At 43.7% G+C, this 24,462-nt stretch overlaps 1 protein-coding gene across 1 annotated transcript in view; it reads left to right on the forward strand.

Annotated features, from left to right (window-relative positions):
• Window positions 1-24,462, forward strand: part of fat3b (FAT atypical cadherin 3b) — a 64,308-nt gene that overhangs the window by 25,181 nt on the left and 14,665 nt on the right. The window contains exons 11-46 of the mRNA XM_076751038.1: window positions 699-835; window positions 1,424-1,699; window positions 1,996-2,206; window positions 2,371-2,585; window positions 2,765-2,923; window positions 3,075-3,196; window positions 3,351-3,533; window positions 3,670-3,784; window positions 3,892-4,173; window positions 4,555-4,905; window positions 5,503-5,676; window positions 5,795-6,325; window positions 7,165-7,529; window positions 7,865-8,018; window positions 8,635-8,742; window positions 8,863-9,046; window positions 9,393-9,613; window positions 10,115-10,567; window positions 10,668-10,802; window positions 10,932-11,325; window positions 12,207-12,403; window positions 14,352-14,505; window positions 14,615-14,848; window positions 15,106-15,284; window positions 17,071-17,284; window positions 17,367-17,581; window positions 18,063-18,200; window positions 18,409-18,552; window positions 18,631-18,828; window positions 19,670-19,947; window positions 20,022-20,584; window positions 20,858-20,989; window positions 21,170-21,327; window positions 21,453-21,984; window positions 22,300-22,453; window positions 23,919-24,075. Coding sequence (XP_076607153.1) covers window positions 699-835; window positions 1,424-1,699; window positions 1,996-2,206; window positions 2,371-2,585; window positions 2,765-2,923; window positions 3,075-3,196; window positions 3,351-3,533; window positions 3,670-3,784; window positions 3,892-4,173; window positions 4,555-4,905; window positions 5,503-5,676; window positions 5,795-6,325; window positions 7,165-7,529; window positions 7,865-8,018; window positions 8,635-8,742; window positions 8,863-9,046; window positions 9,393-9,613; window positions 10,115-10,567; window positions 10,668-10,802; window positions 10,932-11,325; window positions 12,207-12,403; window positions 14,352-14,505; window positions 14,615-14,848; window positions 15,106-15,284; window positions 17,071-17,284; window positions 17,367-17,581; window positions 18,063-18,200; window positions 18,409-18,552; window positions 18,631-18,828; window positions 19,670-19,947; window positions 20,022-20,584; window positions 20,858-20,989; window positions 21,170-21,327; window positions 21,453-21,984; window positions 22,300-22,453; window positions 23,919-24,075 — 8,417 coding nt within the window. The remainder of the gene's footprint in view (window positions 1-698; window positions 836-1,423; window positions 1,700-1,995; window positions 2,207-2,370; window positions 2,586-2,764; window positions 2,924-3,074; window positions 3,197-3,350; window positions 3,534-3,669; window positions 3,785-3,891; window positions 4,174-4,554; window positions 4,906-5,502; window positions 5,677-5,794; window positions 6,326-7,164; window positions 7,530-7,864; window positions 8,019-8,634; window positions 8,743-8,862; window positions 9,047-9,392; window positions 9,614-10,114; window positions 10,568-10,667; window positions 10,803-10,931; window positions 11,326-12,206; window positions 12,404-14,351; window positions 14,506-14,614; window positions 14,849-15,105; window positions 15,285-17,070; window positions 17,285-17,366; window positions 17,582-18,062; window positions 18,201-18,408; window positions 18,553-18,630; window positions 18,829-19,669; window positions 19,948-20,021; window positions 20,585-20,857; window positions 20,990-21,169; window positions 21,328-21,452; window positions 21,985-22,299; window positions 22,454-23,918; window positions 24,076-24,462) is intronic.

The raw sequence follows: 24,462 nt of genomic DNA on the forward strand, positions 1-24,462 counted from the left end.
CCAAAAACACTAAAACTAACTCTGAAGCGTGATCAGACCCCCTAGAGGCACCTCTAGCAGACAGCAAAGAAAAGGTACTTCCTTTTATTTAGAGACTGCAATTTCTGTTTTTCTTGATGCTGCAAGATTGTGGTGTTATATTGACCAGCCTCCCCTCCAGAAAACAACAACAACAAAAAAAAAAAAAAGAGAATCCCCGTGGTTTGCTCCGACTCAACACGCTTCAGTGGTCCTGTGAAAAATGCCCAATCAGTATTCATATGCTGAGGAGAGCTCAGGCTCCCAGATATCTCGAGAGAGAAGCTGGAATGAGACGAAGGATGGGACTGAATACGTAACGCACATCAATCCTCTCCCTCGCTCTAATCAAACATTAAGCCTCTAAACTGTACACTCACCGCCCGTGGAAAAGACCCGGCTGCAGGTTTTTGATCTCTGAGATGGGTTGTGTTTTGGAGTGATAAGACAGATGTTTGTGTGGCTGTTAACAGCTCTCAGGCTGCCAAGTGGGTTCGGTGCTACATTGCATTGCATTTCAGTTCATTTTATTTCACAGACCCTCCAGCTCCAGACGCAGGCACCTGGCCAAAACAATTACACAGTAATAACTTAGAGCACCTGAGTTTAGCACGCAAAGTGAATACTAAATGACTGAAACTCCTTGTGAACTATGTGTGTGGGTGTGTGTGTGATTCCAGGGAGCTTTGACATGCAGTTTGACCTTCAAGTGGGGGTGGGGACTCTAGTCGTGGCCAAGCCCCTGGATGCAGAGGTGCAGTCTGTGTACAACATGACTATACAGGTGACAGATGGGACTAACTTTGCCACAGCACAGGTACCCACACTTTTGATTTGTTATGTACTGGCACTGCCTCTTACACACTTCAGACCCACATCAAATTAAATTATTGTTACCTCTTCCTAGGGGAGCTGTTTACTCCAAGCTTTCCTCTTTCCGCTTGCACTCCCTTTTTCTCAAATTATCTCTTGCTGACTATGAAATGTGCTTTTTGTTGCTCTGTCTTTGACATTTTCTGTGCTCCTGCTGTCTTGACTGCCCTACTTAGTCTGGCTTGTAAAGGAAATCCTCAATATCAGCGGATTAATGGGATTAGTTTGGGGAAATAAAGGTCAAGTGTTTGTATAAATGCAAAAAATGCCCACATCCCTCTTAGAAAACATCCTGTCTGGCTTTAAAAAATACCAGAACTATAACTCTATAGAGATTTACTCCTTCTATCTCCTCTTCGCAAGTGAAAAATTCAAAGGGTAACACCACCTTACAGCTGAATCAAATTTTATCAGTCACCAAAGCTAACTCTACACCAGGGCTGTTATCTTTAAGGATAATATACTGAGCACACTTCAGCTCTGTGCCTACCTTTGACTTTTCAAACTTCACTTCTGCCTCTTTGTTACTCAGGTGTTCATTCGAATACAAGACAGCAACGACAACCCTCCAGTCTTCTCACAGCCAGCCTATGATGTCAGCGTCTCAGAGGATGTGCCGGTTGACATGGAACTGCTGCGGGTTAGGGCGTCAGACATGGACGAACGTGCCCGTTTGAGCTTCTCCATCTACGGCAGCGTAGACCCAGCCAGTATGAGACTGTTCAGGGTCAATCCTGGCACGGGGGTTGTCTACACTGCGGACAGGTTGGACTACGAGGCAAGAACGCAGCACATCCTCACTATTATGGTGAGAAGGGACACATGGAAGAAATATGTTTTTGTGTGTGCTCGGTTGGCTCTTTCTATGAGTGTGTGTGTGTGTGTGTGTGTGTGTGTGTGTGTGTGTGTGTGTGTGTGCGCGTGTGTGTGCGTGCGTGCGTGTGTGTGTGTGTGTGTGCGTGCGTGTGTGTGTGCGTGTACCTGTGCTCACTTCCAAGTTATGCTCCTCTTGGCAGCTGTGCCTGCCTCACTTAGTTTTAGCTGATTTCTTTCCTTTATCACTTCCTATAATGCTATCCATATTCATCTCTCATTTCACCCCAGGTCAAGGATCAGGAGTTTCCATTTAACCGTGACCTGGCTCGTATCCTGGTGGCAGTGGAGGACTCCAATGATAACATCCCCTACTTCACCAGCACAATATATGATGCTGTGGCGTATGAGTCTTCTCCCATAGGCACCTCTGTACTCCAAGTGACAGCCTTAGACAAAGATAATGGGATTAACGGGCAACTCACGTATTCTATGGAAGCAGGTGTGATGTTATTTAAAGTAAAGGTGTTTATTAGTTTCATGTCTCACATTTCTTATGTTTTTGAACAGTGGTTTGAACTGCGACGGGTTTTTAATGCTTTGTCCCAACAAACTGGGATTTGCATTTACAAGTAAGGATGCCTGTAACCTTTCTGCTACTTCCAGGTAACACCGGTGGTGTGTTTGGCATTGATAATGCCACAGGACTTATCTTCATTGCCAGGGAGCTTGACCTGACCTCTGTGGGCTTTTACACCCTCACTGTGCGTGTCACAGACAGTGGATTTCCTCCGTTAATGGCCACAGCTTCGGTTCGCATCTCCTTGGTACTCTCTGACTTCTCCAACCCCAAATTCTCTCAGAAGGAGTATCAGGCTGAGGTAAAGAGAGAGAGGGCTGGGGGAAAGGGTGGGTGCAGGGGTCAGAGGTGTGGGAAGGGAGAGATAGATGCAATTAAGAGAGACTGGAAGGTGGTAGGAAGAGATGGTAAATTAATTAAATTGTGCACGTAGCTCACCAAATTGGCTAACGTTTGACACTAATGTCTTTGTATTTACAGATAATGGAGAACAGCACTATTGGAACACATGTGACCACCGTTAGTGCCCTCAGCCGCTCAGCACTCATTTATGATATCAGCAGGGGCAATGAGGACCACTGCTTCTTCATCAACCATCATACTGGTGTAATCAGCACACGCAAACTACTTGACTTTGAGGTTCGGCAATGCTTGTGTTGCAAAGTAGTAGGCGTGCAAATTTATACCATATGCCAAAGCGCAGTATTCTGACCAGTCTTGTCCTCACTCATGTATATGCATGGCATTTTAAGATCAAACTTTTGCTCTCTGCATTTCTTTGTCTTGGCAGCAAACTACATCCTACTTCCTGGTGGTGCATGCCCTGAGCATGGCTGGAGTGGAGGCCAGCACCACTGTTATCGTCCAGGTGGGGGATGTCAACGATAGCCCACCTGTCTTCCAACAAATCAGGTATTGGTGGTGGTCGAAAGAGAAGAGCTTTGGCACTAACATGCTCCTACGCTGTTTGCTGAGCCGTGCCGAGCCCTGACAGCGGGTCATTTTCTGGAGTGATTTAGGTATAGCTCTCCTGTCTTACAGCAGTGTCCTCTTTTTACCTTAACAGGTATGTGGGCGCAATCAGTGAGGCTGCTCCCATCAACAGTGTTGTCCTGGGAGAGGATGGTAACCCTCTAGTCATCCAGGCGACAGATAGGGACCGCAATCACAACGCCCTGTTGGTGTTCCAGATCCTAGACGAGACCGCTCGTATGTTTTTCAGCGTGGACTCTGGGACTGGATCGATTCGGTAGGTGGCATTTAGAAACCATCAAGTTGCATCGCCATTGAGGATGTCTGATTCACCTGCTTATAAACTGATATGCCTCATCATTTCCGTAGCAAAGAATGGGCTTCTTCTTATTTGAATGGTTCTTAAATTTTAGAACGATTGCCAGTCTGGACTATGAGACCTTCTCCGAGTTCCTCTTCCGGGTTCATGTTAGAGACAGTGGTCAGCCTCCCAGGAGTGCTGACAGCCCAGCAGAGGTGCATATAAAGGTAACTAAATAACAGATTCCACTGCTTCATAAACCATTCTTGACTCACTTTGATTCTTATCTTACATTTATAGGTGCTATTCTCACAGCATGTATACTCTGTCTTAGGTGATCAACATCAATGACTCACCCCCAAAGTTATCACAGGACACTTACGATGCAGTTCTCCTCCTGCCAACTTACATGGGAGTCGAGGTCCTCAGGGTTGAGGCTTTCGACCCCGATATGACCTATGACCTCACCCCGAACTCCGACAAGTCCATCACCCCTCGGCTGGTTTACTCTATGGTGGACAACAACGTGGAGTACTTCTCTGTGGAGCGCTACACTGGAATTGTGACAGTCAGCAATCAGAATCTCAGTAAAGACCGTTACCGCTTTAATGTGAAGGTAAATGATTTAGCATGACACCTGACAAGACTGTCTCTCATAATAATGATGTCCACTGAGAGGTCAGAGCACAGTGTGTTCTGCACACAGAGCCCATAGTTATTCAGTGTCTTGATGTAGAATACTTGAGCTAGTTGACGCAGGGTTTTCTGACCAGGTAGGCAAGTGGTCTCCAGGTTTCCATGTCCCAGGGATGTTTTGTTATGTTTGTTAAGACAGAAAAACGGCAATGCATGCAAAGTGTTGAATTGCACATTGCACATTAAAACCCCTTCATTATATCATATGAATTAGCTTGTGATCAGCTGCCAAACAAATGCAAAGAATGCTTTCCCACTCTGCTGAGGACCCAACAATACCTCTGTCTTTGTTTGCTTTAAGGTATGGGATGGACGTTTCTCCAGCGTGGCGTCAGTCACAGTGCTCGTCCGGGAAGCTATAGACAGTGGCCTCCTCTTCACCCTCCCAGTCTACTCTGCCTCCATCCCAGAGAACATACCCAATGTCACTTTAGTGACTGTCATCAACACAGTCGGCCACTGCCTCAATGAGCCGCTGAAGTACACTCTGCTGAACCCGAGTGGGCGCTTCACGATCCGACCGACCTGCGGAGTAGTGCTCACCACTGGTGTGCCTTTTGACCGGGAGGAGAAAAACAGTTACGAGCTGGTGGTGGAGGTCAGCAGAGAAGATGAGGTGCTAAGGGTGGCCAGGGTGACTGTCCAAGTTCAGGTAGGTGTTGCAAACTGTCTGTAGGTGTGTCTTAGTTCCCACCTGCAAGGACACATTATTGTAGACTCATGTTGTGTGTCAAGTTAGTTTTGTTTCACACTCAATGTTTGTTTAATTTCCTTTGTGGAACAGCTTATTCACTCATTCATAGCTTTTTGCATCCTTGTTTTTGCAGTTTTGTTCAGGACTCTGCCTTTAAGTCTGGTAAAGATTTGAAGTCCTCCAGATCCCATGCAGAAGATTTTTGTTTGATGCTTTGTTTTTTTATTTGATGTTAAATCTTTTTGTGCAGTGCAGCTCTAACAAACATTGTGCTTTCAGTGGAAATTTTGGACAAGCAGATAGAGAATATTATGCTATAAGCTCCACAAAGAGAAATTTTGCAGCAATATTAAGGTTAAGAGGGTTACTTATAATGACATATGGGACAGCTAGTGTTTATTTCTTGTTGTCTAGTACGACATTGATCGATATTATTGACTATTTACTGACCCTGTTACCAAATTTTATCCACTGATTATTTAAGCAATCGGGCCCCACAAAAGTCTCTTTATTATTGTCTTTACAATTTGTTAAAAATAACTAACATTTCTTCAGGTGGAGGATGTGAACGACAATGCTCCAGAGTTTGTGAACCTCCCCTACTACGCTGCAGTGCAGGTGGAAGCAGAGCCAGGATCAGCTATTTTTAGGGTCTCAGCCGTCGACCAAGACTACGGTCTGAATGGAGAAGTGACTTACAGCCTTAAGGAGCAACACAGGAACTTTCAGGTGCGATCCTCCTCTGAAATGTTTTTTAATTCTTCATCGTGGGTCTGTACATTGGTCATAGGTTTGTACATGTTTATGCTTCTGATATTACAAATGCATATTTATATATTCCATGCAGGTGAACCCTGTGACAGGAGAGCTGACCTTAAAGAGGGCCTTTGAGGTTGACTTGTCTAACGCAGAGTACAAAGTGGTGGTTGTGGCCACTGACGGTGGCTTCCCCCCACTGTCCAGAGAGGTGGAGCTGCCTGTTACTGTAGTAAATAAAGCCATGCCGGTGTTTGATAAGCCCTTCTATGGTGTCACCATCAGAGAGGATGTGACCGTGTCCACCTCCGTCTTGTGCATCAATGCCACCAGTCCGGAAGGCCAGAGTGTCATCTTCACCATCACGGACGGAGACCCTTCCTTCCAGTTTGACATTGGCTTTGACACAGGCATCATCAGTGTGATTTACCCATTAGACTACGAGACCATGCAGTACTACCGCTTAACGGTGAAGGCTACTGACACGCTGACTGGGGCAAAGTCTGAGGTGGATGTAGACATTGTCGTGCTGGATGTGAATGATAACCCGCCACTGTTCCAGAACACCTCATACTCTGCAGTGCTTCCTGAGAACTCCATGATTGGAACGACCGTGTTAGAGGTGTGTGTGTCTGTTTATTGAGTCAGTCCAGTGTGTACTCTTACTGAATGATTGTTTACATCCATGACTCACTTCAGCAGAATTGTGGGTGAATATTAGATGCCAAATAATTTATTTATGAGAAGACAGTGTGATATTTCCCTAGAAATTTCCCAGTGGAAACTCTTGACCTTTAGCGAATAATAGACCAGAGCTGTTGTCACATGTTTGCGCAAGGCATCTCTTCAGACACTAAATTATTGAATTCAGTGATTTCTGTAGCTATTTCTTTGAGGTAAGCTAGTCATCAAAGTAGTTTAATGGCCTCAAGAATGAGGAGGGCAGTCTAAGACGAGTGGATTACATGAATGTTTATCCTGCTTACAACACACTTGGGCTTGCTCAGTGGGAGGCTATGCATTGTAAATGTGTTTTAAGGGCTTCAGGCTGGTCATCGTGGCTTATCATGATTATGTCTCTGCCTTGAAACACTGGCATATTGTAAACGTAGCACAAAGAAAATACATTTTTTTGTCACCTACATGAGGATGACTATTGGAATTCTTTTCACTCAGTAATGTTTTTTGTACTTAATAACTTGACAATGATTGCATATACAGTATTATTATGCTTTTGTTTTTTTTGTTTTTTTAACAAAATGATGTCGGCTGCTGGATGATGTTTTGATTTGGTTTAAGGTGCAATTATGTAGTCAGTATCTCAGTGAAACCCAGACCTTCATTTCCTTTTTTCATTTGGACTTGGCGTGAATACTGCAGAGTATTTCAGGGTAAACAAATCACACCTTATCTTGAATAATGCATGAGGAATTGCAATGTTTAATGTTACTCTCCTTGTAGGTGTTTGCCCAGGACCAAGACTCAGAGAAGAACGCCATTGTGAGTTACCAGATCCTATCCGACATCTACAACAGCACCGACTACTTCCATATCGACAGTAACAGCGGACTGGTATTCACGGCACGCCTGCTCGACTATGAGCTTATCCAGCGCTACAACTTCATTGTCAGAGCGACAGACAGTGGCGACCCTGCCCTCAGCAGTGATGTCAGTGTCACCGTGACCGTTACTGACACAAACGACAACCCACCTAATTTCAGCCAAGCGGTATACGAGGCCTTTGTCAGCGAGCTGGCTCCCCGGGGACACTTTGTGACTTGTGTTCAGGCGTCTGATGCTGATATCTGTGATGCTCATAGGCTGAGGTGAGAAAAGAAGTTTCAAAAAGTGTACGGTTTGGTGTTTGTATTATTTTGTACTGGTGATGATTTTTGGACAGCAGTGAACCCGGTTAAATATGTTTAAACTTTTCAGATTATTGTGCCAAGAAAAGCACATTGCATAAGAAGGTGGTCTTGTTTTTGTAATAACTGTAATCATTCTCACTCCATCTTTCATGTCTTTTTCTCAAGTGGTTTTTGTCTCATCACTTGCCAGCAAAGTAGATACTTGTGTTTCCAGCACCACCTGAGCAAAAGAACATTGCACAACATAATCAACATTGTACTCTTTTTTTTTTTTTTTTTCCAATTGCCATCAGGTACAGTATTCTCTCTGGGAATGAGAGAATGACTTTTTTGATGGAGCCAGATACAGGAGTGCTCAGTCTGTCTAACAAGAGGCGACAAGGCATGAAACTTTCCTATCAACTCAATGTGTCTGTGTCAGATGGAGTCTTCACCAACACCGCTCAGGTGAGACAATTTCTCTGCGGTTACGATTTAGTTCTGTCAACTGATTTGCTCTTTTTCACCCTCTGCAGTGTTTATACGCAGCAATCCGAGTGACCTTCTTTAGCAAACCCTCGCTTTGAATTTGTTACACGCGTTCACAGCTGTCCAGTACGACTGCTGTTTTCCACCACTGAGCAGCTCTGCAGTTGGAGGTTAATGTGTGTTCATGTCATATCGGATTTACTATGAGGATGAGCTGCCAGCTGGAAAGAAATGCTCACATCTGTCTTTTAGTGGTAATTACAAGTGGGACTCTGATATCCCACATCTCTGATAGTCCACATTATATGATGCAGCAATAACATGTCAACCGATTCCTTTGCTTGTCTTTCTCCCTCTGACGTGATGCATCAACACAGCATACATCCACAGCAGTTTGTCAGAGGGTAAAAAGTGTTTGCAGCCACATCAATCACCATTTGGTCACAAGCCTGATGCTCTTACTGCTGGTTGGTGTGCCATGTTGACGTGATCATGTTTGACAAATCTGCCAATGTTAATTGTTGGAGGCAAAATGTCAGCATACATGAGGATGATGATGGTTGGGTGACGATTATAATTGTCATGTGATCCCCAGGTGATTGTTCGTGTGCTGGGAGCTAACCTGTACAGCCCAGTGTTCAGCCAGAGGTTCTACCTTGCTGAAGTCCAAGAAAATGCCCCTCCAGGGTCAAAGGTCATTCAAGTAAGTTTGCCTTCTCACACAGTAATGTTCCCCTCAGGAAATTTCCTACATGAATGGTGCTGTACTGACCTGTAATGACCAATCTGACATGATTTTCTAAATCTCTGTATGGATTTCCAGGTTCGTGCAACAGATGAGGACTCTGGGCTGTTTGGCCAGATTACTTACTCCTTCATCAATGATCTGGGGAAAACTCAGTTCACCATTGATGCAGATGGAGTCATATCCACTGTTCAGAAATTAGACAGAGAAAGTCCTCTTAACAAGGACATGGTGCTGACCATTATGGCCTTGGATGGTGGAGGTATTATTTCTGACCAGACTGACTGTAAACTGATTCCTTGACAGAAACCATCGTCATATCAGCCAACATAAGACTTCTTCTTACCTCTAAGTCTGACAAGTCAAACATTTAGCTAACACTGATGCATGTGTGGTCACTATTTTTTGTGCATGCTCTGTTGGCATAACATGATAGCTTTTGTATAATAACACCCCAGACTCCTGAAGATTAATGAATATTTAAGCATATTCACATTACAGATGCATTACATTTTATCATACAGAATAACACGAGAAAAAGGCAAATTTTGACTGTATTAAAACTATGTACATTTAATGAATCCAATTATGTTCTGTTATATTTCCAGGCCGTGCATCGTTTTGTACAGTGCGAGTGGTTCTTGCTGACGAGAATGACAACTCCCCTCGGTTCAGAGCTGTGGAGTACCGCATGAGCATTAAAGCCAATGTTGCCAAAGGTTCTCTGGTCACACAGATCCAAGCCACTGACCCTGATGCTGGTTCTAATGGGAGGATCACCTACTCCCTTTACAGTGAAGCACGTCTGTCCCTGGTTGATGTGCTGGAGGTCAGTACGCTCTGCTCTTTGACTTTATACTACTGCAAAATATATTTGCACTACAGAGCTGTGTGTTTAGATTTTAATAGAGGTGCAAACATCTCCTCAGTTCCCTCGAGAAAAAAGAAGCATAAGTCTAACCAGATCCAAACTTCCATAAATGTATTTAATGAGAGTAAACAATATTACATTTCATAATTTACTCTATAGCCCTGATTTTCAATTAAGACATATTCTCAGCTGATACCACCGCCAAATCTCAGCGGATTAACAGCCATCTGTTAACAGTAATTATTCATTTCTACTCATCAAATCAAAATGATGTTCCATTAAGACTAATGTTTTGCTATTCAAAAGGGAAACCCAATTAACTAACAAACAAATAGATGCCCATGACCCTAAATGAAGGAAAAAGCTGTAGTATAAGAGACTAATATAATATAATATAATATAATATAACTAGGATTATTGTCCTGGAGTTGATTTAAATGGAATTTTGACGGTGCCCAGGTGGAGCCAGACAGCGGTTGGATGATGACTAAAAGCACTGTGGACCACCTCCAGGGGACTGTGCTGTCCTTCTTTGTCAAAGCCACAGACTGCGGTTCTCCAGCCAAACACTCGCTGGTGTCGGCCTTCATCCATGTCGTTCCACCGGATGCATTTGTCCCGTCCTTCAGCCAGCCTCAGTACTCCTTCACCATCCCCGAGGACACGGCAGTAGGGACAGCCCTAGGGTCTGTGTACATGGGCCCCGGACAGTCTGGGTTCTTCACCGTAGTTGGAGGAGAGACGGTCGACAGCAACAAAGGAGGGACCTTCCTGGTGGAGAGGGAGACAGGTCTGATCCGCCTGGTCAAGCCGCTGGACTATGAAGAGGTCAGCATCTTCCGCTTTAAGGTCGCAGCAACAACGAGAAGAGACCTGATCGAGTCCGTCTCCACTGTAGACCTGGAGGTTAAGGTTGGTGAGACGGTTAAACATTGATCCTGTTAGCCTAAGTTTTAATTCCCTTTTACATTGTCTGTGTGAGGATTCAGTAAAGATTTGTCTTTTTTTGCAGATCCTGGATGTGAATGACAACAAGCCAGTGTTTGAGACTAACACGTATGTGGCCACAGTGATGGAGGGGATGCCAGTAGGGACAAGAGTGGTCCAAGTGCGTGCACTTGATCCAGACTGGGGCTCTAATGGGCAGGTGTGTGACAGCTCAAGTATTTTGTTCTTTTTGCATGTTGCTACAAATGTGTTTCTTTGTGCATTTTGTCAGTTCAGGGTGTCATAGATGCTTTTAAAGGCTACTTTCGGCGTCTTTCTGAACTTGCAGGTAACTTACAGTCTCGGACCTCTCCTCACCTACAACTTGGACTTGACAAAAGACGCTCGTTCCTTCAGTGGTCCCATCACCACGAGTTCTGTCTTTGCAATTGACAGTAAAACCGGCTGGATCACCACAGTGAGTCAGATGGACCATGAGGCCTGCTCCAGCTACAGCTTTGAAGTGGTGGCCTCTGATCTGGGGGAGTCACAGTCTCTCTCCTCCACCACAGTGGTAACGATCACTGTGTCAGATGTTAACGACAACCCGCCGCGGTTTGAGAGGGAGCTGTACCGGGGCGCAGTAAAGGAGAGCGATCCCCTTGGCGAGGTGGTAGCCGTTCTAAAAACCAAAGATCGAGACGGCACGGATCAAAACCGCCTTGTCAGCTTTTACATCACTGGTGAGGAAATTAAGTGAACGCTAAGATAATGTAGCTCAACACGTTCTGTGCTGCAGCAATTGTTCCTCACAGTGAGACAAGATTGTCTTGCATAGAAGTTATTCATTGGCCTAATGGGGCTGCTATTATTAAAGGTCAAACTTTAAATTAGTTTAAACTCAAATGTCAAACACGACTTTTATTTTTTTCATTTCCTTTTCATTTTAATATGACAAGGTGTGCATTATACAAGAAAACATTTCAAGCGAGGCAGAAGCCTAAATTCACATTTATTTTTCTCAAATAGGAAGAAGGAAAAATGCTTCGTAACAAACTATAGTTTAATTTGGTTTTGCAATAGAGCCAGCCAACCTGGGAACTTCTGTTTATAATCATTCTTATATGATATTTAGTGCATTAGTTGGTCTTTCACACATGACTTTGTGTGGTCATTTCTTTTTTTATGGGAGTAATAAAAAATCATTGTGAGGTCTCTTCAGCAAAACTTTCACCTTGACACTGAGCTTGATGTTTTCCATTCACATAACAGTGTAATAATAATCACTAAGGATGATATATATTGGCCTTGTGTTCTGGCATTTAAAAATACTGATTGGCGTAATGGAAGTGGTGTAATAAAAGGTCAGATTTTTAAACTTTGAAAGGCCATTGCTGCTACACCACCAGCCTGGTTTACTATGATGATAGATGTCTATTGATTGTGCCAAAGGGTACATGCATTATTTGTGTTTGTGTACATGGATGAGTGGGGAGCTCATGCTTATTCATTGTGTGAGTGAGTAAGACTTCTCGTTTGTTCCCAAGTCTGCTACAATGCATCTTCACCTCTGTCTTTCGCTGTGCAGTGTCAACATGTGAGTGTTGTCGTGTATAATCTCCAGGGGGAAACCCGCGGGGCGTGTTTGGCCTGGCCCTGGTGCAGGGAGAGTGGAAGGTTTATGTGAGTGGTCTGCTGGATCGTGAGCAGCAGGACTGGTATCTGCTCAACATCACAGCCAGTGACGGCCTGTATGTCGCCCGTACTGCGGTGGAGGTTACAGTCATGGATGCCAACGACAACAGTCCCATCTGCAACCAGGTCAGGGACACAGACAAATGGAAATGGGTGAAATGAAATCATGCAAAGCAAACAAACAGAGCAGACTGTGTAATGCACGGGAATGAGCTACTGTGTTATTTTGCTTTTTAGGATTCATGGTTGACTTGAGGTTGACCTAATCTGGTGTTTGTCTGCAGCCTAACCACCTTCCAATAGTATTTTGTTAAAAAAAAAAAAAGTGATATTCTTTCCAGTTTTAGACAAAGATATATAACATTATTGTGACTCTCGACTACTTTATTAAACACGGTAAATGTTAAGTAAATAATTTATCACCGATGGGCTTTGGGGACAAATATAATGAAAATAAATGAAATTATTTTATGTGTGTTTATATAGAGTATAATATAATCATAATCTTGAAAATGCCCACAGTCAAAAGCTGTTGAACTCTGCCCTTTAAACCACACAAATAAATGAATTTACACAAATGTCATGAATCAGTGATAAAACCAATCAGCTTTAGCTTCTGTGTTAATTCCTCCCTTGCTGCTTTAGGACTCATCCTAACATTAGCACTGATACTTTGCCAAAGCTGGTTTATGAGAACAAAATCAGAAAGAGAGGAAGAGGAAAGAAGAAGAAGAGAGAAAGATAATTGGGCTGTGCACTCTTCTGGGAGTTTCCCTTTTCATTTAGTAAAGTATTCTGCAATTCTTCAATTTCACATAATTAGTTGAGAAACTTTCATTCTCCCTCTAAACTCTTACTAATTCTCTTTGAAATCAATCCTCCCAGTCTCCCTCTCCTCCTCTTATATTCTTTCTGTTCTCAGACAAGTCAGACCTGTGTAACTGCAAAGTGGTTCCTCTGGCATCACATGTTAGCAGCATCAAATGGATCAAAGGACATTAAGAGTCAGACAATGTAGCATAACTGTGTTGTTAGCAAATTATTCTCATGTTTGTTATATTATTAAGTTGTAGTAGTACTTGTTGGTACTACTAGAAGCAAAAGCATTTCTGTGGTAGTAGCAGTAATGGCAGTAGAAGTACATGCTTTACTGCCACTTCTGCTACCAGCCGTGGTATTAGTCATGGCAGAAGAAGTACAGGAAATACTAGTGATATTTAAGTCGTAATAGGAGTAGTAAAAGTAGTAGTAGCAGCTGTAGTACTAGTAGTACCAGTATTACTAGTGATATCAGTGGTAGACCTAGTTGAAAATGTGATAATTCTAGTAGTCTTCATGTCAAATATGTTAGTTTGAATTAGTATTGTCAGCAGTTGCAATGGTAATTGTTAGATGAACATTATTTAAATTATATCAGGAATACAACTTATTATTGTTTTCATTATCAGTTAATCTGCTGGTAATCTTTCCACTAATTGATTCGTTTTTTCGCCAGGAAATGATGGAAAAATCATATTTTTCACAATCATAGCTTCCTGTGACGTCTTAAAATTGCGTGCTATGTCTGACAAGCAAGGAGAAATGTGAACATATTCAGTTTTCAGTCATACAAAACAGAGTAGAGTGGCAAATCCTCTCATTTGAGCTGGAACCAGAGAATGTTTAGCATTTTTGCTTGAAAAATGACTTCTACTATCAATTATCATGAAAGCTACTTTTATGCTATCTTCATGCTCCTAATTAGTTAATCGACTTATCCTTTCAGCTCTTTTTTTTTTTATTATGAAACCACTTACAGGAGAACTCTGAAGCACAGAGCAATCGCAGCAGGGTGGGATATGCTGTGCTGCACTTGGACATACTACAGTAGTTTTCCCAATGTGTTGAAGTTCATTTCTAAAGGCAGTTACTGGCGGCAGCAGAAACAGGGTCAGGAAAGGGCACCTTACTCTGTTGTGCTAGTTCTATCAGCAGGGATAATGGACGCAGCGCCCCACAGTTTAATGCACTTTTTGATGTGTTGGACAGCGTGGTCTCACTTTGTGCTTGTATATCTGTGTGTGTGTTGTGCCAGGCGGTGTATAGCGCCTCTTTTCCTGAGGACATTCCCACTAACAAGGGCATCCTGACAGTGGGCGCAACAGATGCTGACTCAGGCTCCAGTGCTGAGATCCAGTATTCACTGTTTGGCATCGGGGTTGAAGATTTCTACATGGATGCGAACACTGGTGCATAAACACATATTTTTCTTTAGTTTTTCCATGATATAAACAGGATGTACACCACAGTTTCAGTGTCTTTCCACAGCTTTACACACCTCTCCATTTGTGTCCAAAGGTGAGCTACGCACGGCCACTGTCATGGACCGAGAGATGACGCCCACCTACAAACTCATTGCCCAGGCAACTGATGGAGGCGGGCTGTTCTGCCGCTCTGACATTTCTCTCAAAGTGTTGGATGTGAATGACAATGCCCCGTCTTTCTCCTCTATTCATTACCTGGCTAGTGTGTATGAGAATGCCGCCCCCAAGGCGTTGCTTACCCGACTGCAAGCCAGCGACCCTGATGAAGGTAAGCTGTTATTGTGCTATGCTGTTATATGTTGGATGAGTAACACATCAAGCAAGGGTGATAATGAGCACAGAACCCGAATCCTACATGCACTGAATGTAGGTTCAAGCCACTATGTCACTAATTATTCCAACTGCTGACTTTCTGTGATAAATCTATTTTATTATTCTCATCAAAGAGGTTTACTACAGCCAATTTAATACATACATGCATGTAAATCTGTGAACGTGCATGAATTTGTCTTTTGTTCTCTCCAGGTCTTAACCGTACAGTGGTCTATTCTCTGGTGGACTCAGTCAATGGGTTCTTCTCAATCGACCCGGTATCAGGGATGGTTATTCTGGAGAAGTCTCTGGACAGAGAGAGCCGAGACTCTTATCGTGTTCGTGTCCAGGCCACTGACCAGGCTGGTCAGCAGGGGGCACTGTCCTCACAGGTTGGTGCTCCCAGTGACACACCTGAACCTAAAAGGAAACCTAAGTGCAGGGAGTGTTGCTCCAGAAGAAACACACAGTCCCAAAAAACACGGCACTTATTCTGAAATAAATCTGGAAGAAGGTTAAAGATTAAACGAAATGTGAAAACAGCCTTCTAGTTTCAAACTCTACACAACCTTCACAGTGAAGTTCACACATTCAACTGCAGGAACAGGCGACTTTTAAATAATAAGATTTACTTGTAAACAATATTGAAATTCACTTTCATCATAGCATTTATATTACGTTATGGGCAGGTGTTGTTATATTACGTGATAGAATTATGGTTTTCTGATTAAGTACTGTAAATCAAATAGAGTAATTAACACAGCCTCTGACTAATTAGCATAAATTATTTTGAAAAACACAAATGCATATGACTATGTAATTAAACCATTTTACCGCAATCATGCAGTTAGGATTTCTACACTACATATTCAATTTCAGATTAGTCAGTCATGGTTTCATCCGTCTGGTGATGTGCAATCTCTATGTCTGTCCACAGACATGGATAAGAGAAGGCAATTAATAAAAACATGTTGCTTACTGCAGAGATCAGATAAAGAACCTATTAGATTTAATCAAGATAAGTCTTCATCAAATTGTGCAGTGGGTGGGAAAGATGAGGAAGGTGACAGTTATGGAGATGGAAGCAGCACAGAGAAGAGGAGGAAAAGGCCGTCAGACATGCTGAAACACTATTTGCTCTTTCACACCTCTAGGTTTTTCTTTCCATGGTCCTTTTGTGGCTGTCAGAGCAAGACATAAACACAAACTGAAAATAAACTGGAGGCAAAACTCAGGTCATGTGCACGTTTTGGACGAATATATGATTTTCGTTTATGTAGAACAATCTAAAGCTAATGCTAAAGTTCATCCTACAGCGCTCTTAAAATGTGTACTTCTCCCAACCCTCAGCTACAGCTTTAAAATAAACCTTTTCTCCTTACAACTTAATAAGGTTAACTTATTTTGAAGTGTATTTTTGAAACTCCCTCCAAAGGGAAGAGATGGAGCCACAGTGCCAGAAAAGGTGAACTTTTGACTCACATTCAATTGAGCCAAAACATCATTTATCTGACTCAGTAATACCACAAATCTCTAACATTTATCCAGTGGCCAAGAAATTCTGTCTCAGTCTTTGGTGTGCACAGTCCTCAATTGATTTTTGCCTCAGTCCACTATCTTGTCAGTAGAGCCTTTAGTATCTTTTGCTCCCATTAAAGCAATAATCTCAAGGGTTTTTAGTGAAATAAATGTCTGTTCAATGTCTTGTAGCTCACTATCTATCACCAAATGAGCTAACACAAAACTGATTGACCCTATGGCCTATTGACCAAAGCCCTTGCATTTGCAATATTACGAACTGGGTGTCTGTGGTGCAGTGATGTGCAGTTAGTGATGTATTTTTCCTCACTTAGCAGTGATTGGTCCCCCAGACTTGCTCTTCAACCCACTTGTGTGTGAAGCACTGTACTGTTTTTGCTGGTCTCTCCTCCTTGTCAGTAAACGGTTACTATGGCCAAACAAACAAAGAAAAGATTGATGACTGCTAATGATGACGCTTGGAAGTTAGGTTCAAAACACACCTGCAATTACTGCTTATCACCATAGGTGCCGCCAAAGAGAGGGAAACAGGGATGACCCACTGTCCTTGGTGCTGAAACTGAACTCTCAGGGCTTGGACCAGCACCAACAAACACATTTTTAGGGAGTCCTGTTAACAGCCTCTTGTGTCCCCCTCAGGTTGATTTGACCATTTTGGTTCTGGATGTGAATGACAACGCTCCCGTCTTCCAGAGGAGGGACTACGCTGTTACTGTCCCTGAGGACGTAGCCGTGGGAACCGAGGTGCTGCGAGTGCTGGCGACGAGCGTTGACATCGGACCTAATGCTGAGATCACCTACCGCATCCGGTCGGGCAACGAGTTGAGAAAGTTCACCATCGACAGAAACCTGGGTGAGCAGACGAACTTGTATTGTCATGCATTCTTTTGTATTAAATTGAGTCCTGTGCATATCATGCTATGTGTCTGTTTTAGGCTCTATTTCTGTGGCTGATGATTTGGACTTTGAGGTGTGTAAGGACTACTACCTCACCATTGAGGCCTGGGACAGCGGGAACCCTCCTCTCAGCACTGCTACCATGGTAACCATTGAACTCATGGATGTCAACGACAACGCTCCGGCCTTCAGTCAGGACATCTATAATGTTCTGGTCAGCGAGGACGCGTCAGTAGGACAGACGATCACAAGGGTAACATTTGATGTTAATTTGATTTCATTATCTCCACCAAAGAGTTTTGTTGGGTTTGTTTGTTATTTATTTATTTTTTTGTCAGCAGGATTAGGGAAAAACTACAGCGGCAATTTTCATGAAACTTGGTGCAGGGGTGTAGCATAGGCCATCTTAAAATCCAGTAGATGGTAGTAAAGCTCAACAAAACATAGCCAGTAGTAGAAATACGATGGCTCCATATCAAATTACGCATTCCAGTAATCCAGGTACCAGTAATCATCGGTAGCCGATACATGTAGTTGCTCACACTTCATAGACATATTTCCAGTTTAGAAGCACATAATAAAAGCATAGCTGAGATTGTGAGGCTTCAGATCGGCAGAACCACATTTTGATGTATTTCTAAACTTATATAGTGGTCGCGCTTGCAGATTTGCATATCATGGAAGAGTGGACTGTATCTTTACTTTTCTGTCTTTCATTAAATTTTGTTTTTTAGCTATCGGCAGAAGACCTGGACAGCCAGGTGAATGGGAGAATAACCTACTCCATCCTGAAAGGTGACCGGAGTAACCACTTCTGGATTGACCCTGTAACGGGACTGCTCAAAGTCAATAAGCGGCTCGACAGAGAACTAGTAAGGATGCATCTTTAAGTACAATATCTCATAAACAATCAATAGTAATTTTCTGGTTCATGAGCACAGGCAAGACAGAAAATAGCAAGTCCGCTCAAGGTCAGTCCACAATAAAGTCTCATATTATGCAAGCATGACGGTGCTTGCTGTGCTGCCTGATACATACAGATGCAATGCTGGCACTCTCATCCCCTTCTGCTGCATCTAGGTATCCAGGTACTCTTTGTCAGTGCAGGCGTTCGACAGTGGCTCTCCTGCCATGTCCTCCACTGTCACGCTGAACATCGACATCTCCGACGTTAACGACAACCCTCCTGTCTTCAACCCTCCCAACTCCACAGCCATCATACAGGTAACAGTCTTTTTGTGTGTTTGCTTGTGTTTCTGTGCTCAACTGCCCATCTCAACTCCTCTCTCTCCGTACTTCCAGCTCAACCAAGCTGCTGGCACCACCCTGCTGAAGCTGTCAATCAGCGATAAAGACTCTCCCAGAAATGGCCCTCCCTTTGAGTTTCGCATCGTGTCAGGAAATGAGGGAAATTTCTTCTCCCTGGACCAGACTGGAACTCTGAGGTCCAACCGTGTGTTTGACCCTGAAGCCCCCAGAGAGTTCACTCTTGAAATCCAGGTTAGCGGCGGGTGGTTTTAACCACCATTTATTCAGGAAAAGTTTACTGGCAACTTGGTTGGCAGTAAACTGGCAGCATGGTTACACACTGTCAGCATCAGGAGCTGCCCATTACTCAGACAGTCTCTCATTGGTAGTTGCTAAGTCAGGCTTTTAGAGTTTTGAAAAGGATCTTTATATAAACTCATTTGTGTAATGGAGGAGCTATTAATGCCACTAATGTGGTGGCATGGAAGGAGAATCTGTTATTTCATATTGACTGCTTCACAGTGGCAGACTCAAGCTGTCTGAGGGGCAGAGGCGATAAGGCTAAAAAGGGCTCCAGCTGCATGCACTTCATTATGTTTTCTCTCCTGGAAGGGCACCCTAGAGGGCACTGCATCACATTTTCTTGCACACTGGGCCACCGTAGAGAGCTCTTTATCGTGTTTTATCTACCATAGGGACATCCCAGAGGGCACATTTTCAGCATTTCAGCAACACGGGGATGATGAAACCCTTGTTTCAGGACTGTCATACAGCAGCATGTTGTTGCCTGGGCTCACTGAAGCATGTTTTCTCCTCAGTGCTGCCTTAAGTCAGTGCCTTTTTTCTTTTCAGTTCCAGCTATATCACTATCCACATACTTTGTTTTCAGACACCAGCAGAGTCTGAGTGTAAACACAGTTTTATCATATGACCTTCTTATGACCATTTATGCTATAACCATCTTTCCTCAGTAAGAAATCATGCCCTAATGCCAAATTCGTTTTTTACCTTAAATATTCCAGCAGAACTGTACCTTTGTTTCTTTGATCTGAGTTACTCAATATCTCACTGTCACTTTGTTCTGCTCTTATAGGGAAGTGACTCTGGTAAGCCAAGACTTACCTCGTCCTCCTGGATATTTCTGAGGGTCATCGGGAACAGTCAGTACAAACCTGCAGTCTCCCCCCTGGAAATCTTCATTGTCATGGTAACAGATACTTTCCCGGGTGGCCCGATTGGTCGGATCTTTGCAACCGACCGTGACCCCAATGACGTGCTGACGTTCACCCAGAAACTTCAGCCCAAGAGCATGTTTAAGATCAACAGGCAGGATGGCAGCATTGTGGCTCTCCCGGGCCTGGAACCCGGCAGGTACACACCACACCACACAAACACACCATCTAGCACACATACATGCTAAAAACTGGTCCTTTATTGTCTCTCAGATACCAGATGAATGCCACGGTGAGTGATGGACGTTTCGCTGTGATAGCTGATGTGTCAGTCCAGGTCGAACAGGTGACAGACGTACTGCTGCGTAGCACCCTGACCTTACGTTTCAGCTCCTTGACACCGGAAGACTTGCTTGGTCGCTACCTGAGCCAGATCAAACTAATGCTACGGGGGCTAGCTGGATGGAAATGGTCACCAGGACAACAGGATCCCCTCCACATACTCAGTGTGCAGCCAGTGATGGGGACATCCGGCGTGGACTTGCTTCTGGCCATGGAGAGGCCAGAGACAATGGGCAGCGGACGGATGGGTGGGTTCTACTCTCAGAAAGAGTTGTCTGCAAAGCTGCAGGAAGCAGCAGAGCGGGGCCAGATTCGAGGTGTCCTAGCTGGGGCTGTGGTGGTGAACAGTGCTTGTTCTGGGGAGCTGGAGTGTGGGGACAGGGTGTGTGAACAGACACTGGTGATGGAGGGTGACTCGCCTGTCACCTACAGCACAGAGAGGATCAGCTTGGTGTCACCGAGGTTCAGCCCTACGGAGATCTGCACCTGCCCTGGTGAGCTCTGCACGCATGCTTGCCCTTGCAATCAAACTAAGCCCAGTTCACATTGTTAGTGTCCTCAATTCCTGTCACAGCTGCTCATCCATGTACATTACCAGTACTGGTCGTTAGTTTTGATGTAAATATCTGTGAAATGTGGCTATTTTGCTACATGTGCCTACTCACACTGCATCCATTAAAGAATAGAATAAGTAAAAAGGACGACAGATGATGACATTCTGAAGGCGTTATTTTCTATTTTTTCTCTATTTGCTCCTTTGTAACCAGGAGGGACGTGCCCGACTCCTGTGGAGCTTTGTGAAGGCCAGTCATGTCCAGCTGACATGCAGTGTGTCCGTTCTGGTCCTACAGCGCCATCTGTCTGCCAATGTCAGCCTGAAAGACTGGATGAGTGCGCAGGTATGATTTGATCCCACCTTATGCTTGAATTTGGGACTGTGTCTGCGTATCTAATTTGGAAAGATGAGATGATCACCACATTGCAAGGATTTGATTATGTATTATTGATCCTTTTCTCTTTAAACTGAAGCTTTTCCCCTCTAATTATTAACCCTGCATCTCTTTTTTGTGCATGTTTAGGCCAAACCTCTCTTAGTTTCTCTGGGAACAGTTATATCAAGTACCGAGTGACAGAGAGTGGCCAGAGTGGAGAGATGAGGCTTGGCCTGAGGATCAGAACACTTCAGAGAAGAGGAGTCATTATGTTCACCCGTGTTAATCCCTGCACCATGCTCAAAGTAAACACATTTATGTGCTTTAGCTGCTGTTATTTCCCAATGTTGGATCTGCTGAGCAGAAGGTGGAGTGTCTTTTAGTGGTTGCATAATTATTAAACTCAGTTTTTTTCTTTGTCCTCCCACAGATTGAAGGGGGTCGACTCTGGTTCCAGTTGGACTGCGACAACACCCTTGGCATTATGGGTATCTCTGGCAGACCAATAAACGACGGCCTCTGGCATGCTGTTGCCCTGGAGCTGACTAGAAACTACACCCTCCTATCATTGGATGACAGCTATGTGGAACGCCGCCGAGCAGCCCGAGCCCCAGTTCGCCTCTGGCCCCTGGCCCCAGATTCGTCCTTCTTCTTCGGGGCCCAAGTGAGGCCACCGAACGGGCAGGGTGAGAGGCCAAGCCCGGGGCCAGGGAGAAGCCAGGGGGGGGCAGGAATCGGGGACCGTGCCGCGAGAGTCCCGCCGAGAGCCCAGGATGGCTTCCAGGGCTGCCTGGGCTCACTGATGCTGAACGGTAATGAGCTGCCACTCCAGAATAAGAGGAGCCGCTACGCTGAGATAGCCGGACTGAGCGAGGTCAAGTTGGGCTGCGTGCTTTATCCAGATCCATGCGTCAGTCAGCCCTGCCTCAACGGAGCCATCTGCAGCAGCCTGCCCTCTGGAGGTCTGTTCAGATGACAGTATGAATATGTGTGGGTGTTAGTCAGCTTGTTGTATAAATAAATGACTAAAACAAATGTCGTCATATGAGACAAAGTCACAGTTTTATAGCTTGAGTCTCAATTTCAGCATTTTCATTTTGCCTAATTCTAATTTGTTTGTTTGCACAGCAGTGATCACCTTACTACATCTCACTATTCAGTCAGTTGCTCGCAAATGAAATCACATGACATTCACTGGATTTGATATTGATATTATTTATTGACATTTGTGTTAATACACATTATTATTTGACTCATTTTGAATCTCTCTCCAACAGGCTTCATGTGCAGTTGCAGCGCTGGCTTCACTGGGGGGCGCTGTGAAGTTGAATTGACGTCCTGCATGCCAAATCCATGCCAGAATGGTGGCGACTGCAGACCTGTAGGCAGTGCATTCCTCTGTGGCTGTCCTAGAGGACTCGGGGGACTTATGTAAGATAAAATAGCCTGCAATCACACACACGCACACACACACACACACACACACACACACACACACACACTTTGAAACCTTAATGACTGATTGTGATAGCGTTGATGAATGCTGTGCCCTGTTTACACAGAATGTACACAATGACAGTTAGGTTAGTAATGATTTGCATCACATCTGCATCTCCCCTCTCGTACACATTCACACATGATAGGACGCGGAGGCAAAAACACACACTCCCTCATTAGCCCACATTAGCACCCCAGCACCCACTGCGTTGTTTTCGTTGTTATTGTGCTAGATGAATTACTGTTTCTAATTTAATTCAGTATAATTTCGGTTGAAAAGCCTATAATCATTCTCTAGCTTCCTTCTTAATTACAGCTCAGTAATTGCCTTTGAAATAACCTCTCTGCTCATGCGGTTGTTCAGTGGAGCCACCACTAGAGAGCAGTTTCCCCTCAGAGGAGAACACGCTTCTGCTTTTTTATGACTTTGACAAAGATGCAAAACTGCATTTGATGAGGTTGGATAAAATTAAATTTAGCTGAATAATTAATCTTTTCTGTCAGGCAGCGGGTTGTTCAACTCATTATCAGTTAATGATGAGTGCACTGCATTCTGCCCCAATCAAACACCTATTGAATAGCAGATTGGTAAATGCTAACATCACACTGAAATATTTATATTCAAATACAACAAAATAAAGTATATTCCATGGGTAAAATCCTTAGAAATGAAAGCAATTGAAGAATTTCTCTTCAAAAGCTCAATCACACATTCAGAGATACAATACAAGTATGACACAACTTGCTGATTTCATTGAGGTCTGTTAATGAGGGTATACAGTATTCATTTTCTAAAATATTCATGAGTGAATATCACTGGCCAATATACCCAGCCCTTGTACTCTATATGCTTAATGACTTTTTTTAAAGCAAAACTTTGAATAGTTATACAAGAAAGCTTCTTGCAATACTCAGAAGTGTTTTTTCTTCCTACCTCAGACCTTTTGTACAGTGTTTTGAAAATCCCATCAAGAAAAAATAATTGAAAAGAGAAATACACGTATTTTCTATCTCCCTCACAGCGGGGCACCATGTTTGAAATGACAAGCTAAGATGAGCACGTATGTGTGGAGTAAAATTATGTTTGTGATGTTCTGCTGTAATTTACATCTTTATCCAAGAGTACGTGTGTGTATGTGTGTGTGTGTTTTTTTTTGCAGTCAGGCATATTTCTTTAAATCAGAACCATGTAAATTGCGGATAACAGGGGATCCGTGGAGATAATCCCTTGATTTAGCAAAAGAAAGTCCCTCTGAAATGATGATCTCCAAGTATTTATTTTAATTCTGTCGTTTTAACTCACTGTCACACTTTCATCTTTTATTCTCCTCTTTCACTTTGATACAAATCAACTTCACCGCTCCCATGCATGGCAAGTTATTTGTCTACGCCTTTGCAGATGTGATGAAGATGTAAATGAGTGTGTCCAGAGCGAGTGCGGAAACGGAGGAGAGTGTGTCAACACGTTCGGATCGTTCTACTGTAACTGTTCAGAGGGGTACGAGGGTCAGTTTTGCGGCGATCAGACACCTGGTGATCCGGGGGATGACATGCAGGTATTGTATGAACTTACACTTGAAACTGAATTGTCGGAGTGAATCTACTCTAATCTAATCCAGGAAGTACTATCTAGCCTGTCGGCCCCCTTTTTGTACAGTCAGCTTGCTCCTAATGGGACTTGGCATACTCAGTGAAGCTGTTGAGAATTTTGAGTGTGCCATGGCCTCCTGGGAAGCTTTATTCACCAGCTTGGTATGTTTGTCTCGGCAGCAGATGAATGAAAGTGTGGTAATGGGTAAATCACAGTTTCCATTTGAAGTTGTCACGCTCTTGACTTTTGTCGTGCGCTATATACCTTACATTGAGACTGCAAGCCTAATTAATGTTGCACATTGTGAGAAGGAAGGTGCTGCCATTATTCCCAAGAAGACTGTAATTAGCAA

This window comes from Chaetodon auriga, chromosome 15 (genome assembly GCF_051107435.1).
Source record: "Chaetodon auriga isolate fChaAug3 chromosome 15, fChaAug3.hap1, whole genome shotgun sequence".
Lineage (NCBI taxonomy): Eukaryota > Metazoa > Chordata > Actinopteri > Chaetodontiformes > Chaetodontidae > Chaetodon > Chaetodon auriga.